Raw genomic sequence first — 14,423 nt, 5'->3', positions numbered from 1 at the left:
CTCAATGGCTGTGTAAAACAACATCTTTCTTACCTTTTCAAAAACAGCTCTGTTCACAACAACCCGTTTCGGGTGCATGTCTCTTTAATTGATAATGAGCTACTGCTTACCCCACCCCTCTCTTCCGTTTTTTTGTGTATTATGTGGCGCATTACTATCAAAAACAAAACTAATCCGCTGCGTTCTAAGTAACTCGTTATTAAGGGACCATACGTCAGCAGTCAAGGGCGGGGCCTGAGCAGTATGATGTCATACTGCTCAGAAAATCAAAACGGCTTGATAATTGAGACTGTTTAGGTTTTTCGGGGGATTAAAAAAAAAGAGGAATTGATGGATTATTAGCATTGTAGCGTGGTTGTGTCTACACACTGCTAAGACACATTTATATGCAAACACCATGTAAAAGTGAATTTTGAATCCAATGTCTCCTTTAATGTTCAAAGCCACTCGAAGGACTGAAAACGTTTAAATCTGATCAATCGTTATTAGAAGTGGTAAAAACTTACTGGTGGAGTAGTTAGCGCAGCACGCATTTGTGCAGTTGATCTTGAGGAAGTACGTGCTTCCAGGCAGCAGTCCAGTCACTGTGATGCTAGTCTGAGTGCTTGTAATGCTGGCGTTCTGCACACTGCAAGAGGAGCTGTCTCCTACAAACACAGTGATGTCTGATGTTAAGATGTTTGTCTTGTATTGGCACACTGCACCTGAATAAAGACACAAAACAGTAGGTAAATTCCCACAATTATCTGATGCAAATCACAAATTGGTTTAGGTTTAAAAGTACTGGTAAATATCATTGATACAGACTGTACAAATGAAGACCCTTTTCAGGAAAAGTGACTTTAGAGATGATTATACTTACAGTCAGAGTGCCCACGAGGGATCTGGGGAAAAAAAAAAACAACAACAACAACCATGTAACTTCATCAGATGTATTATTTTTTCATTTGGCTTGCTGATTAGCAGCACATGAAACCACAGCAGTGACAAGCTTAAGCAGGTTTATAAATAAAGCACAACTGTTCTGAATAATGCCACTGTGCAATATTTGTTTCAGATATAGATCTTTTATGTGCACTACAGTGACGTCAGATGAGCTCTATATAAAAAAAAAGAGGAAGTATACACAGTGTAATATAAGGTTACAAAAAAAAAAAGTTGACTACACAGTCTACTAACGCACATTTTGAAATGTCACACAGGCTTGACAGTTCGCTTTACTTGTTTTGAGGTTCAACTAAATCTAACCACAAATCAAAACATCATTCTTCTTATGAAGTGGAGGACTTGGCCATTGGGGAATTTAGAAACACATGCAGTAGAATATTTATACATTACTAGACAAAACTTTTATCACAACTGACTGTATTTGTTTCTCATTACCTAAAAACCTTTCCAACTAAAGTTTTACCGTGCTATGCATAAAATTATGCAAAAATGAACTGTGCCAATAAATTACTTTATAATGCCAAAATATTGTTTTTCTAAAAGGACAAATTGTGTTATTTGGAAAAGCTAAAATATACAATACTTTTTGGTCACTACATGATTCCCATACAATAATTTCTTATTTCACATTGTGGATGACTTTAGTATTATTCTAAAATGTGGAGAATAGTAATAGTAAGAATGGGTAGGTGTGTAAATACTTGTGAGTGCCTCGCATATACATTTCTTTATACATTTCCCTTTCCTAGTTTTTCTAAACAGTATTTTCATTGGCCTAGTATGAAACTGACACCCACTGCCTGGATATGATTGGTTGCTTATCTGGGACATCTTCATTGTCAAATTTGTAAAGAAAAAAAAGATCACATTTCCTGCTTGAGCCACAACTTCTCTATTAATAACAAAAATACTTTCATAAACACGTTTTAACTTTCTGTGGTTTGATTATATTCGCTAACCATCAAATCCCTATTTTGTTATACAAAAAGGAACAACAATTTTATTACTGAACAAGACTTTTTAAACATGCACAACTGAAAGGCACAAGAACACAAGTTCTCATTAAGTGTGTCCATTGGGACGTGCATAATGCAGAGTCTATGGTAAACTATGCTTTCTATGAAGGCTGCTGAAACAGTATACAAACACCTTGGCCTTACCATCTAAGGTTTTTGTCAAATGAGAACTTATTAAGAGACAGATTATTCTTGGTTTAAAGTCAAAGCCATCCACAAATAACAGATGTGGCAGAAAGGAAATGAATTCAATAGTTCATTAAGGAAGTTATTGTGTAAACTCTGAATGATAATAGGAACTATGAACTTGTGCGTAAATAATATCTAACTATCTGCTGAAACTAAACCACTAGCCGTGTTAAACATGTCTAGTGTTGCATGTAAAACAAACGCATTAATAGCCAATGGACCATTTTCACATTTCCGGGTTTGTCATAGTTGGGTAAACTTCTATGAATGTCAAATTGAAAGTACAATAAAAATTTTGCATTCCCATTTTTTCCATTACCCAAAGATCAAATCTATGATAACATTTAGGTAACACTTTAAAATAAGGTGTCATCTCTTAACATTAGTTAATCGGGGTGTGACAAGACACTTATCCCACGAGACGAGGCCGGGTTCACGAGGCGAGACGAGATTTTGAAACTTTTCTTAAGAAATCTTAAATGATGAAATACATAGGGGAAATGTCTTTTATTCAACTGAAAAAGACAAAATGCCAAAAAATGTAGTTGCATTTTAAACTTTATGAAATTAAACTTCCATTTTAATGAATTATATGCAGTAATAAACAACATTTAAACAAGATTCTGGATAAATTGAGAATCCCAGTTGTTTTTAATAAATTGGAGACCATGATTCTCATGATTCTGGAGAAAAAAAAAAGATTAGAAAACTAAACAAAATAACAATTTACTAGTGGTTCTGATAACCTGTTATTGCTTAAGTCTTTTAAAAAATAATATATTAATTTAAACAAAATTTAAAAAAAATACACTTAATGAAGGAGTCAGTGTCTCACTTCACTAAGACTTGTTTGACTATTGAAATCTCAATGATGAATGATTCAATGACATACTTTTTTTAAACGGGCAGTTCTCGACACCTCCTGGCGAAGAGGATAAGCGTTACTATACATACAAGTCTATACATTTAAGATAATTGTTTTGATCGCTACTGTAGACAATTGTTTCGACAAGTGTTTATACCCAAACTATAAACTTTTATCCGAGTACTTCCTGTTATTGAAATGTCTGTAACACAGACATATAGATTATAATGTGGTTGAAAAGACTGTTTGTGTTGCTCTTTCTGCGTTCTCAATTATCCCGACCCTCTGATTCATTAACATGGGCAGCGACAAAACGTGCTTCTCACGCTCCACTGACACTCGCGATGTGAAACAGTCCTAATAGTCATAGCTAAATCGTTGTCATTCAGGAATAAGATTGCGTGCGTGTTTGAATCGATTTTTTTGCATCTCGATATTTTAAGGATTAATTGTGCCGCTCTATTGTAACACTGCAAAATGTTTTATGAGAATATTGTCACGAGATCTCGCGAGATCCAACTGGTCTCAGGTGGGTGACCACCTGGCAATAGAGCTGTTGTGGGACATAGATGTGATTTTGCGGGACACGTGTGAGACTGATACATTTTCTACTGTTATGCTATGTAAATACTGATTATATCCGTTGTCACATGCGCTAATCTGTGTTTTTGAGCGCGAGAAAGCGCGTCTTTTTAATCAAGTACTGCTCACTAGAGAGCCGAATGGCCTCCAGCTCCCCCTCTCTGGATGTTCAGCTCCACCTCTGTGTGAACTAATGGGTGGAGTTATGTTTAGGATAGGGTAAGGGGTAGGGTTAGGGTGTGGTTAGGTGTCTATCTCCACCCATTACCTCCAGCTCCACCCATTTGGCTCTGCAGCGAGCACAGAGATGCCCCGCATTACAAGAATGCGCTCTAGACATTTGTCATTAAAATAACGCCATAGAAACCGTCTCAAACGAACTATTAAAATAAGCAGAAAGTCGCTTCTGAGAAAGCTGCATCGATTTTTTTAAACTGGTTAAAATGAAAGGAGAATATTGTGTTTTTCCGTGCTCGACCATTTTCGTCTGTGGCTCTAAATCACTTGATGAGGTCCGCAAATGCTTTGCACAGAAACTGTGCTGCAAAAAGCAAACATAAAATGCTATTTTTAAAAAGGCAAAAGATTTTTTCTTAAAGGGGTCATCGGATGCTAAGTTCACTTTTACATGTTGTTTGAACATTAATGTGTGTTGGCAGTGTATGTACAAATCTACCCTATTATGATACAAATCCATGCAGTGGTTTTTAATTAATCTGTAAAAATAATATCCCCTTTTTCAAATCGAGCCCTTCTCAGATGCCTGTCGGTGTGGCGTCACATCCACAGAGGCCGCTCCCATGATGAGTTGATTGACATGAGCGTCTTACCTCAGATCAGCTGTAACAGTCCAACCTCCATTGTTTTGATGCCGGAGCAGGAATGTAAGTTAGACAAGAATATCTCCAAGCTATTGAGGTGTTGTGTTGCTGGATGTAATAATGAACATAGTGGTCATCATTTACTCCTGACATCGGAGCCACTGTAGATTACGTTTGTTTATGAAGGGAATGCACGTCCCAATCTACATACATCCGTCTATGTTCGCGCGAATCATTCGTGATCCAGCTTCACTTACAGCGGAAGTGAGCGTAAGGGGTTTTTTTATTAATCTTTGCGATCGCCTTTCCTAATAATGTGCTACTTAGCAAGTTTAGCAGCTAAATATGGCTGAAGTAAACAGGCTCGTCACTCCACAGAGAGAAGAGAGGGGTGGGGTTAGCAGAGCTCATTTGCATTTAAAGCAGCCTCAACCAGAATGAGATGATTTTTGCAGAGCTGATTTTGGCAAGGTAAAAAGGGTGTTGTTTTACACAACCATTGAGAATTTTTAACCAAAGTATAATATAGACTTTTCATTAAGACCCTAAAGAATTATACCAACATGTGGAAAACGGGCATCCGATGACCCCTTTAATATGATCGTTATGATCATTTATTACAATACTTATTAAGCTTTGTTAATGTTACTAGTTTTATGTTAGCTACTTTTCGGAAATTTAATATGTTATAATATACAAAAGAGGAGTTTATTTGCAAAAACCGATAAACGCCATTAAAAAAAAAAATCTGAACCCTAAACACATTTTGTCAAAAAAATGTGGTATTGTCCATTTTCAAGGCATCGCGATTTCCCCCATTTACTGGAGAAGCCAACAAGCGCCCTTGTTGTTTGTGGACAGAAGCCAATAAAAATTTATTTTAGCGATTCTAAAATACAGTCTATAATCACTTATCTATGAACATTCCGTGTTATACATATTTACATGTATACATACTGTATTATATATATATATATATATATATATGTATAAAACCTAATATATGTACAGATAGTATACCCAATATTTTTAGCCTTTTACCTACAGCTTATAGCTGTACTAATAGAAATGACTTAAACTCTGGAATTGCCTTTTTTTGGATTCATTCGTATTTGATAGTTCAGTGTTCATACACACACTCTCATGTTTTCTATGGACTTATTTCTTATCTGCAGCCCTACAGATCAGCCCTTCCACTGCCCGCAGGAAAGAGGCTTACCCAGAATGCCACTTCACTTCCGCTGGATCTAGTATATAATGCACTGGTCCAGATACTACACTATTAAACTAGAGGAATATGTCAACTGTACTAACAAACACTATTGCACAACATACACAGGCCTTGCATGCAATATAGCACTCTTACTACTAAAGCACTAAGTAGAATTCATATTAGGCCTGTTAGTTTGACTTCACAAAATTTGGACGGGTATGATTTTAGTCAGACATTTACATGATAATTTTAAAACAATAAGTTATTGCTTTGGTCCAACTTGCATGTGCATGTGAACAGACATACAGTTCTAAAATTTAGATCAAATAATGTAAGTAATACACAGTTGCAAACGTATTTTCAAAAGTGAGTACAAAGTAAATGCTGCATGGGGAAGTTAAGAACCGAAAGCAAGCTGTGACAATCAGTCTTTGAGGTTCAACATGTTTCAGCAAATTTCCTGGAGTCAAACTGACGTTTTTCTCTGAGAAAGTCCAATATGTCTCAGGCATTACATTAAAAAAAAAACGAAAGCCTTGAACTTCTTCATTTTCAAATTTATACAAGAGCTGTTTCTGCAACACACCCTGCTGTGTAAGATGACTGTGTCCATCTAAAGAGGGTCAGAAAGCTCAAAATACACACTGCATAGAGATCATCATCACAATCTGTCGGCAGAAACAAAAGTAAACACTCTAGGGGTGTTATTATAGTACTCTAAAAAAAAAAAGGCTAGCATTACTGTAATACAGTGATGCGGTCACATGTACTGGGGTTTTTACATAGAACACTGTGAAATCAAACATTCAACAAATAAAATCAACTGTTTATGATGTGTTTGTGCTGAAGTTCCACTCCACATTTGCATCACGACAGATTGTATAAGAGCCCTGTTCTTCCTATTAAGCTACAAGGCCTTTATAATATTATAAAGTGCATGCAAATACATAGAGACAGACAGCGTATTTGCATGTTGCTGTTACTTCTCCATCTGGGCAACGTACAGATAAACCTACAATCTTTTCCCAGCTAAGATGAAAGGCTACCTCACATAACACACCTCTGAGTGGGTGTTTTAAATTTCAGTGTGTGTATGCCAGAGAGAGGAGCATGTATGTTTGAACTTTTGTATAAATATTTTTACTAAAGACTGCAGAGTTTTTCTTGACAGGGTGAGACAGGACAGGAAATGAGACACAGACAGACAGACAGCTACATGAATGACAGTCTAACACTGAACTGAAATGCCACCCTTTACAGCGGAAACACATATATACATATATCTTTATTAAATATACATTGCCTTGTCTTTTCTTTGCAAAAGTGTACACTACCAGTCAAAAGTTTTTGAATAGCAAGATTTTAATGTTTTTGAAAGTCTCTTCTGCACTTATTTGATCCAAAATACAGCACAAGCAGCAATATTGTGAAACATTTTTATTATTTAAAATAACTGCTTTTTTTTTTAACAGATTTTAAAATGTAGTTTATTCCTGTGATTAAAGCTAAATTTTCAACATCATTAGTCCAGTCTTCAATGTAACATGATCCTTCAGACATCAGTCTAATATGCTGATTTGCTGTTCAAGAAACATTTCTTCTTCTTCTTCTTATTATTATTATCATCATCAATATTTAAAAATTGTACAGTTGAGTACATTTTTCAGGATTCTTTGTTGAACAGAAAGATCCAAAGTTCAGCATTTATTTGAAAAAAAAAAAACTTTTGTAACATTATACACTATACCATTCCACAAAAGTTTTTTTTTTTGTGAAAGAAATTATAGAAATTAAACTTGCTCTAAACTGATCAAAAGTGATGATAAAGACATGTATAATGTCACACAAGATTTCTATTTCAGATAAATGCTGTTCTTCTGAACTTTCTATTCATCAAAGAAACCTGAAAAAAAATCTACTCAGCTGTTTTCAACATAATAATATTAAATGTTTTTAGAGCAGCAAATCAGAATATTAGAATAATTTCTGAAGGATCATGTGACTGGAGAAATTATGCTAAAAATCAGCTTTGAAATCACAGGAATAAATTACATTTTAAAATATATTCAGATAGAATCAGTTATTTTAAAAATAAAAATATTTCAAAATGTTACTGTTTTTGCTTTGGATCAAACAAATAAAGGCTTGGTGAGCAGAAGAGACTTCTTTAAAAGCTTACTGTTCAAAAACTTTTGACTGGTAGTGTAGCCTAATTCGACAGAACAGCATACTGATAATGACATGTTTGCATAAATACTACATTATCTGTTTATTTATGACTTACGCAAGTTTACGACGCCTGACATTTCAAGTTTGTGTGCATTTCAACTAGCCATGACATACAATAAACCATTCAATGTGAATGAATGCACCAAAATTTATATTGAACACAGAACTGTGTGAGTGTGTGTGTCTAATCTATTCCACCCCGGAATAGGCCAGAATCCTTCTACAAGAGGGCATTATATACAATTGGACACAAGCGTTTTTGGGAAGGCACAGAGACGAGCTTTATCTCACAGATGGCTGAATTTCCAAACTTGGGGAAATGTACTGAACTTCCAAACTTTAGAAATGAAGCACGTTTTCAATTAAGTTGCACAATTGAGGCCAAAGCTTCTGTTTTATTTATCAGTGAGCACCACTGAGGTTCAAAGCTACTTGAAAATGTAGCTAGTTAATCAGGAAATGTACCAAAAATTAAAAGCTAGAAGCTACATACCAAGAGTAGCTAGCTTTAATAGTATAAGAAAGGATAATTCATATTTTTACAAAAAGAAATTATTGTAGGCTTGTATTAAATAAATAACTGCAATTTCAGTTCGTCATCACAAGACAATAGCAAAATTATATTGCAGATAACAGTGTGTATACATAAATAAATATGAGTTATATAAAAAAAAGGTTATATAATGTGAGGACACCTCATTTTAACCTACAGCCACTTAATACTGTAAAGACAAAGCATCTCTAAAAGTTAAACGTACACAAACATAAACATTAACATTAACATAAAATATTAAAATGTGTACATGTTTCCAAATTCATTTACATTGCACAGTACTAGTTAAAATTTTAAAATAATTCTGTGGTGGTGACATACCACATGTGATATATACCATAGTACAGAATAATTCATAAAAATGTGGTGATAAAGTACTGTTTTTGATAGTTTTGATACTTTGGTCAGAAAATACCTGTACCTGCAGTACAGAGTCATTTAGAAACGTTATTTGTTTTAACTGGTTATAGGGGAAAAAAAAAAAAATCACTTCAACCAGTACTTTTTACATTTTCTGTATCCTCTCACTAAATTTTACTGAATTGAAACCAGTCTGAATCATATAGTTTCCTCACTAAATTAGATGATGTCATCTAATTCAGTGAGTGAACTGTATGATTCAGACTAAATTGCAACCTGTTTAACCAGTTCACTAAAAAGCAGCAGATTCTTTCACAAATTTAACAATATTGTCATTCTAAACAGCTGACAGAAAAATACTAGACTTGAAATATTGTCAAGGTAAATTAAGTGCTGTGGGAATTTTAAAGTAAAATATCTTGTAATTCACATCTTGTAATCACTTTTTTTTTTAATGTTTTCAACCTTTTTTCCAGCCAACTTTAAAGTTTGTCATCAAACTTCACTCATCTAGTTCACATCTTGTAATTGTTCTTTCTTTTTCAGTGTTTTTTTAAAAATATATATAACACACACCAAATTCTGTGAGAATATATAAAATTTAATGAAAGTTTCAACCTGATGGAAAAAGCTCTAGTATGGACGACAAATAGATAAACACAGCAACATTTATAGTATTTATAGTACACCAAGTATTAGTTCTGCTTAAACACAAAGTTAACTACATTACTAAACTTGATCTAAGAATGAACAACACTTCTGCAGCATTTATTAATTTTAGTTAATGTTAATTTTTAGCATTTACTAATGTTACTAATGTATTACTAAAATCATGTTGTGAATCAAGTTGTGTTTGTTAAAGGAGAAGTCCACTTCCAGAACAACAATTTACAGATAATGTACTCACCCCCTTGTCATCCAAGATGTTCATGTCTTTCTTTCTTCAGTCGTGAAGAAATTATGTTTTTTGAGGAAAACATTTCTGCATTTTTCTCCATATAATGGACTGGTTTGGTGCCCCGAGTTCGAACTTTCAAAATGCAGTTTAAATGCAGCTTCAAATGATCCCAAATGCGGTAGTAAACAATACCAGCTGAGGAAGAAGGGTCTAACGATATATGAAGAAAAACCCTGAAATGTTTTCATCAAAAAACACAATTTCTTTACGACTGAAGACAGAAAGACATGAACATCTTGGATGACAAGGGGGTGAGTAAATTATTTGTGAATTGTTGTTCTGGAAGTGGACTTCTCCTTTAACAACAGTTAATGCACTGCGAACTAACATGAACAAACAAGGAACAACTGTATTTTTATTAGCTAAATTTAATAGTTAATACATTAACTAATGTTAAGAAATGACACCTTATTGTAAAGTGTTATTTTTTACTCATGAACATACGTACGTCATGTTATCCGTCCATGAACCCAAAATGGCCTAGTGTGTGACAGAAAATGATTCCTGCTGTGCAAATTATTCTTCAAATAGCAACACCACCCATAATAATGGTTATCGTATAGATGGCTGTAGTGATTAAAAATAAGAGAGGGAACGGTGGGGGTTGGAGGTGGAGATCTAGACCGCTTTCTTTTCCCTGTTCCGCAGCTCTACGTCACAGTTTCCCCTTTTCTCCTCTACTGCCCACAGCGGTTTATTCTTCCTAAATGGGCCAGCATTATTTTCATGAGACATTCATGCAAAACACTGTACTTTCCTGGTGGTGTTAATTAACCTTACATCAAGGATTAACTGCATTTGGCACGCACATCTGCGCGAGAGGAGAGAACAGAGATTTCTTCTATATCAGACAGTGGGATCATCATTTGGTTTCTTGTGAATCAGTGCAGGCCATTCCTTAAATATCACAGACCTTATCTAGGTTTAGACAAAACTGCCCATAACGTCTCCACCCAGTTTCTCCAGCAGCTAATAAGATTATTGGTGTAAGTTTAACAAAGGCGCTGCTTCTTTTTCAGAGGCGACGGGTATATACAACAATAGAAAACTCTGTCAAAACAACACAAGTGAACTTCATATGTACACATACAGGTCAGATAAAGCACTGTCAGGACAAATCCCATCTGAAAATTCCTGCTGTCAGCCTGTCAGTCTCTATCTGTCACACCAATGCAAACTTGATGTGATGATTCTAAGAAATTTGCATAGATAACGGCTGCACTTCTGGTTAAACAGAACATAATGGAAAATCATCGCACATACTTATATTCACCATTAATCATAAAAAAATGCTGATGCCAGACATCTCAGAACAGTCAGATTCATGAAACAGATATATGGAAATATCAGCCTACTAACATTACTATTGTACTAACATTACTCTGCCTGCGGTCAAAAGTTTTGGGGAAGAGTTTGTAATAAGGAATATAAGTTATTCACAACTTTCCATGAACCAAAACAAAATGTCAATTTGCCGATACTTCCCTTTCAAATAAATTGAAGACAATAGATTTTTTATCCCATACAATAGCAGGTTTCATTAAATTTCAAAGTAGAACAAAACGTCTATCGAAGTTCCAAAACAACGTTAAACATTAGTTACAAACTCTAAGGAGAACTTCAGAAACTGATTAGGTTCAGTCACACAGGATGTCAAACAGGCAAGCATTTTAACAGATACACGAAACTAGTAGCCACTTTAAAGATCCAGCTTTGAAATGCGAGACGAACGCGGATCTTAACATGAACACTTAACAATTAACAAGACGAGGGGAAAAAAAAACACAACTTACCGAGACGAGCACAGCAAACAAGACAGTTGCACGGAAGACACTGGCCTTAAGTAAATAACGTTGACCCATACTGGCAAAAAAAAAAAGACAAACCAAAAGGTTTATGTCATTTCATAATTTGGTTAATTTCTCAGAGTCTTTGTTATCGAGAAAAACTGTCTCTATCGTGCAAGATGAAACCGCTGCTGAGGTGCGATGCTGCTCATTCCTGCTTCAGGTGCGCATGAACTTTTTCTCATCTTGACTCTTTCTCTTTACTGAGTGATGTGGGCGGAACGAAACGATTAACCCCGCCCGCCCGCGGTGTCTTTTCAGGCTTTAACCAGACATCAACTTTTATAACGGCACCAGCGGACGTTCACCCTTTATGAAATCCTGTTGCGGGCGTCACAGAAGGCAAGAGAGGTTAAACCTTCTCAAAAATGCATTCAAATAGAACGTAACAACAAAGCTATTGTAGTTCACCTTTAATCAATTTACCACGAATGTGCATTTAGATGCATTTAACTCTTTAGGCCAGTCTTAGGTTTAAGTTCAGTTCTAAGTTTCAGGTTTAATTCTCAGTTTTAATTTACATCTATGCATTTGGTAGATACTTTTATCCAAAGGAACTGCAATGTGTTTTATCAGTTGATGCATTCCCTGGAAATCAAACCCAAGTCTTTTAAATTACTAGTACCATTACTTTTTGACCTACTTGAGTAGTTGTTACTAAATACGAATGTTATACCAGCTGTCAGGGTGCAAAACTTTGGTTAAGACAACAGGTCAAGATAAACTTTGAAACGTAGAATATCGATGAAATATAAATAAATGCATGCATTAATGAAAAGTGAACAAGTTGCCATAGAGTGAAGGCTTATCCACCTTTTTCTACCCGTTGGAGTGGGTGTGGCCATTTGTAAATTTTGTGGGTTTGGCTTCCCGTCTCATCACTGCCCAGCTATTTTTAGCTGTACAAAACAGCTGGTTTGCTAGTAGTTTTTTTTTTTATTTCACATATACAAATACATCTTAAAGGTGCTAATGTAACATTTTCATCCAGTCAAATGTTATGTTGGTTGTATTTTTTTGTGATGTTTGTGTAAAGTAAAAAAAAAAAAAGTGTATCGGGACCAGTATGTTTACATCTAGCGAAATGGTCTATAGGATGGAAATGACTGCATTTTCATATGTGAGTAACGGGGCTCACCATTCATATATACATTTTTTAAATGTTAAACTTGTCATTAATTATCAGGAATATTTTAAGATATTAGAGAGCAATTATTTGTGTCACTGAAAATTATTAAAACCTTTGTTGTTTCCATCAGTATTAAATTGCATATTAGCTTCATTGAAAAATAAAATAAATAAATAAAAAAGCATCACTTTCAAAGCCATATGAAACAGCAGGTTTAAAGAATCAACATCATCGGTCAAAAAGTTGGCCTATGTGAACTCTGTGATATATTTAAGTGACTAGTGAAGACTAAGCGAGACAATACTGGTGAGAGAAATTCCATTAGGTCTACAATAACATAATACTAATTATTTTTTGTTAGTGGCAATTTTGTGAGCAACTACTCTGTCGAAAAAATCAAGAGGAGAAGCAGTAGCACCCTCCCATGACAAAATTACATCTACACAGTGTGTCACACAACACATATTTCAAAGCTTGCTACAAAAATAAAAATCAAGTCTTGCTAACTATCTCACTATTAAATCTTCATTATCAACAACATAAAAAAAAACTTCATTACTTCATTATGTGTTTGTAAGCTTGGTCCACTGATTAGCAGTGTTGTAAATTTTAACAGTAGTTTTGTTGCTGAGTTCATTGAACTAGTGTCATAATACTTACCCCGGCAGATCTGCCTTCCTGTTTGTCAATTAGGACTGTTGTGTTTCCGGCTTCTAAGTACTAGATTGAAAGATTACATTTCCATACAATTCCAGTAATTTTGAGGTGTCATTCAGTCTTACAATACAGCTGTTTCAAGGACATGCTATAGTAGTATTTACAGTAATTGGGTCTTTGAATAGCCCACGCAGTGTCATCATCCATGATTTGTAGAGGCATTTCAAAAAGAAAGTTTCATAACATATCAATCCAAAGGATTAGAAAGCATCAGATCACATTTGAAGCTATTTATGCAGACTTTTTTTCCCCCCCACAACTGTAAGTTTCTTTTTGTTTCAGCTGAAAAGTTCAGCAGCAGTCTTGATGATTTGGTACATCAGCCCCATAACAGTGTTTCATTGTAAATGCTTGTGGGCGCAGTTGTCTCTGCTTTGTGTTTCACTGTTCTCTGTGTTGCAACAGTTTTTCTTTTTTAGGGGGGTCTCAGTCCTGTTCAGTGAACTATGCAGTCTCCTGGGTAACAGAAACCAAGAAAGACTGGGGCAAACGCAATGACTAAACAGGAAGTGGTCATACATACAGATCTCTGGTGGATGAAACAGTGAAACGCTTATCTCCCCGCTCACAATAGAACCTTTTTTCAACCGCACTGATCACAGCACTAAACGCTTTTGTAAACGCTAACTTCCTTTGTAAAATATGGGTGACAATATGTAGCACTAAAACTAGTCTGTAAAAGTTTGTATAAGTATTTTGCAAGCCCACGTGTCAATTTTAAACTATTGAAAACAACAAGACAACCTAAATGGTGGTGCTGTTATGTGGTTTTAGCTTGTTTTATGTGATTACCTACTGGTTCAAAGTAGCTCAGTTATGACATTCAGGTCCCTCATTCAATGTACATCTAAGTAATTGTCAGGTATAAATGTATATAAGTAATAGCACACTGCAAAATTTGAGGACTCGTGGTGTGTGATGAGATTAGGGAGGGTTGGGGACATGGGGAAATTGTATTAGCAAAAAAGTACATAACAGTGTGTGTTTGGAGATACA

The 14,423-nt window shown here is 35.2% G+C and overlaps 1 protein-coding gene across 1 annotated transcript in view; it reads right to left on the bottom strand.

Moving 5' to 3' along the window:
* ptprja (protein tyrosine phosphatase receptor type Ja) overlaps nt 1-11,795 on the bottom strand; it is a 33,473-nt gene extending 21,678 nt beyond the window's left edge. Inside the window, 3 exon segments of the mRNA XM_051114880.1 lie at nt 507-704; nt 863-884; nt 11,528-11,795. Of these exon segments, the coding sequence (XP_050970837.1) occupies nt 507-704; nt 863-884; nt 11,528-11,596 (289 nt within the window). The 5' untranslated portion in view covers nt 11,597-11,795.
* Between the last annotated feature and the right edge of the window lie 2,628 nt (nt 11,796-14,423).

Source organism: Labeo rohita, chromosome 7 (assembly GCF_022985175.1).
Source record: "Labeo rohita strain BAU-BD-2019 chromosome 7, IGBB_LRoh.1.0, whole genome shotgun sequence".
Taxonomy (NCBI): Eukaryota; Metazoa; Chordata; class Actinopteri; order Cypriniformes; family Cyprinidae; genus Labeo; species Labeo rohita.
This window is presented reverse-complemented; position numbering and strand designations above follow the sequence as displayed.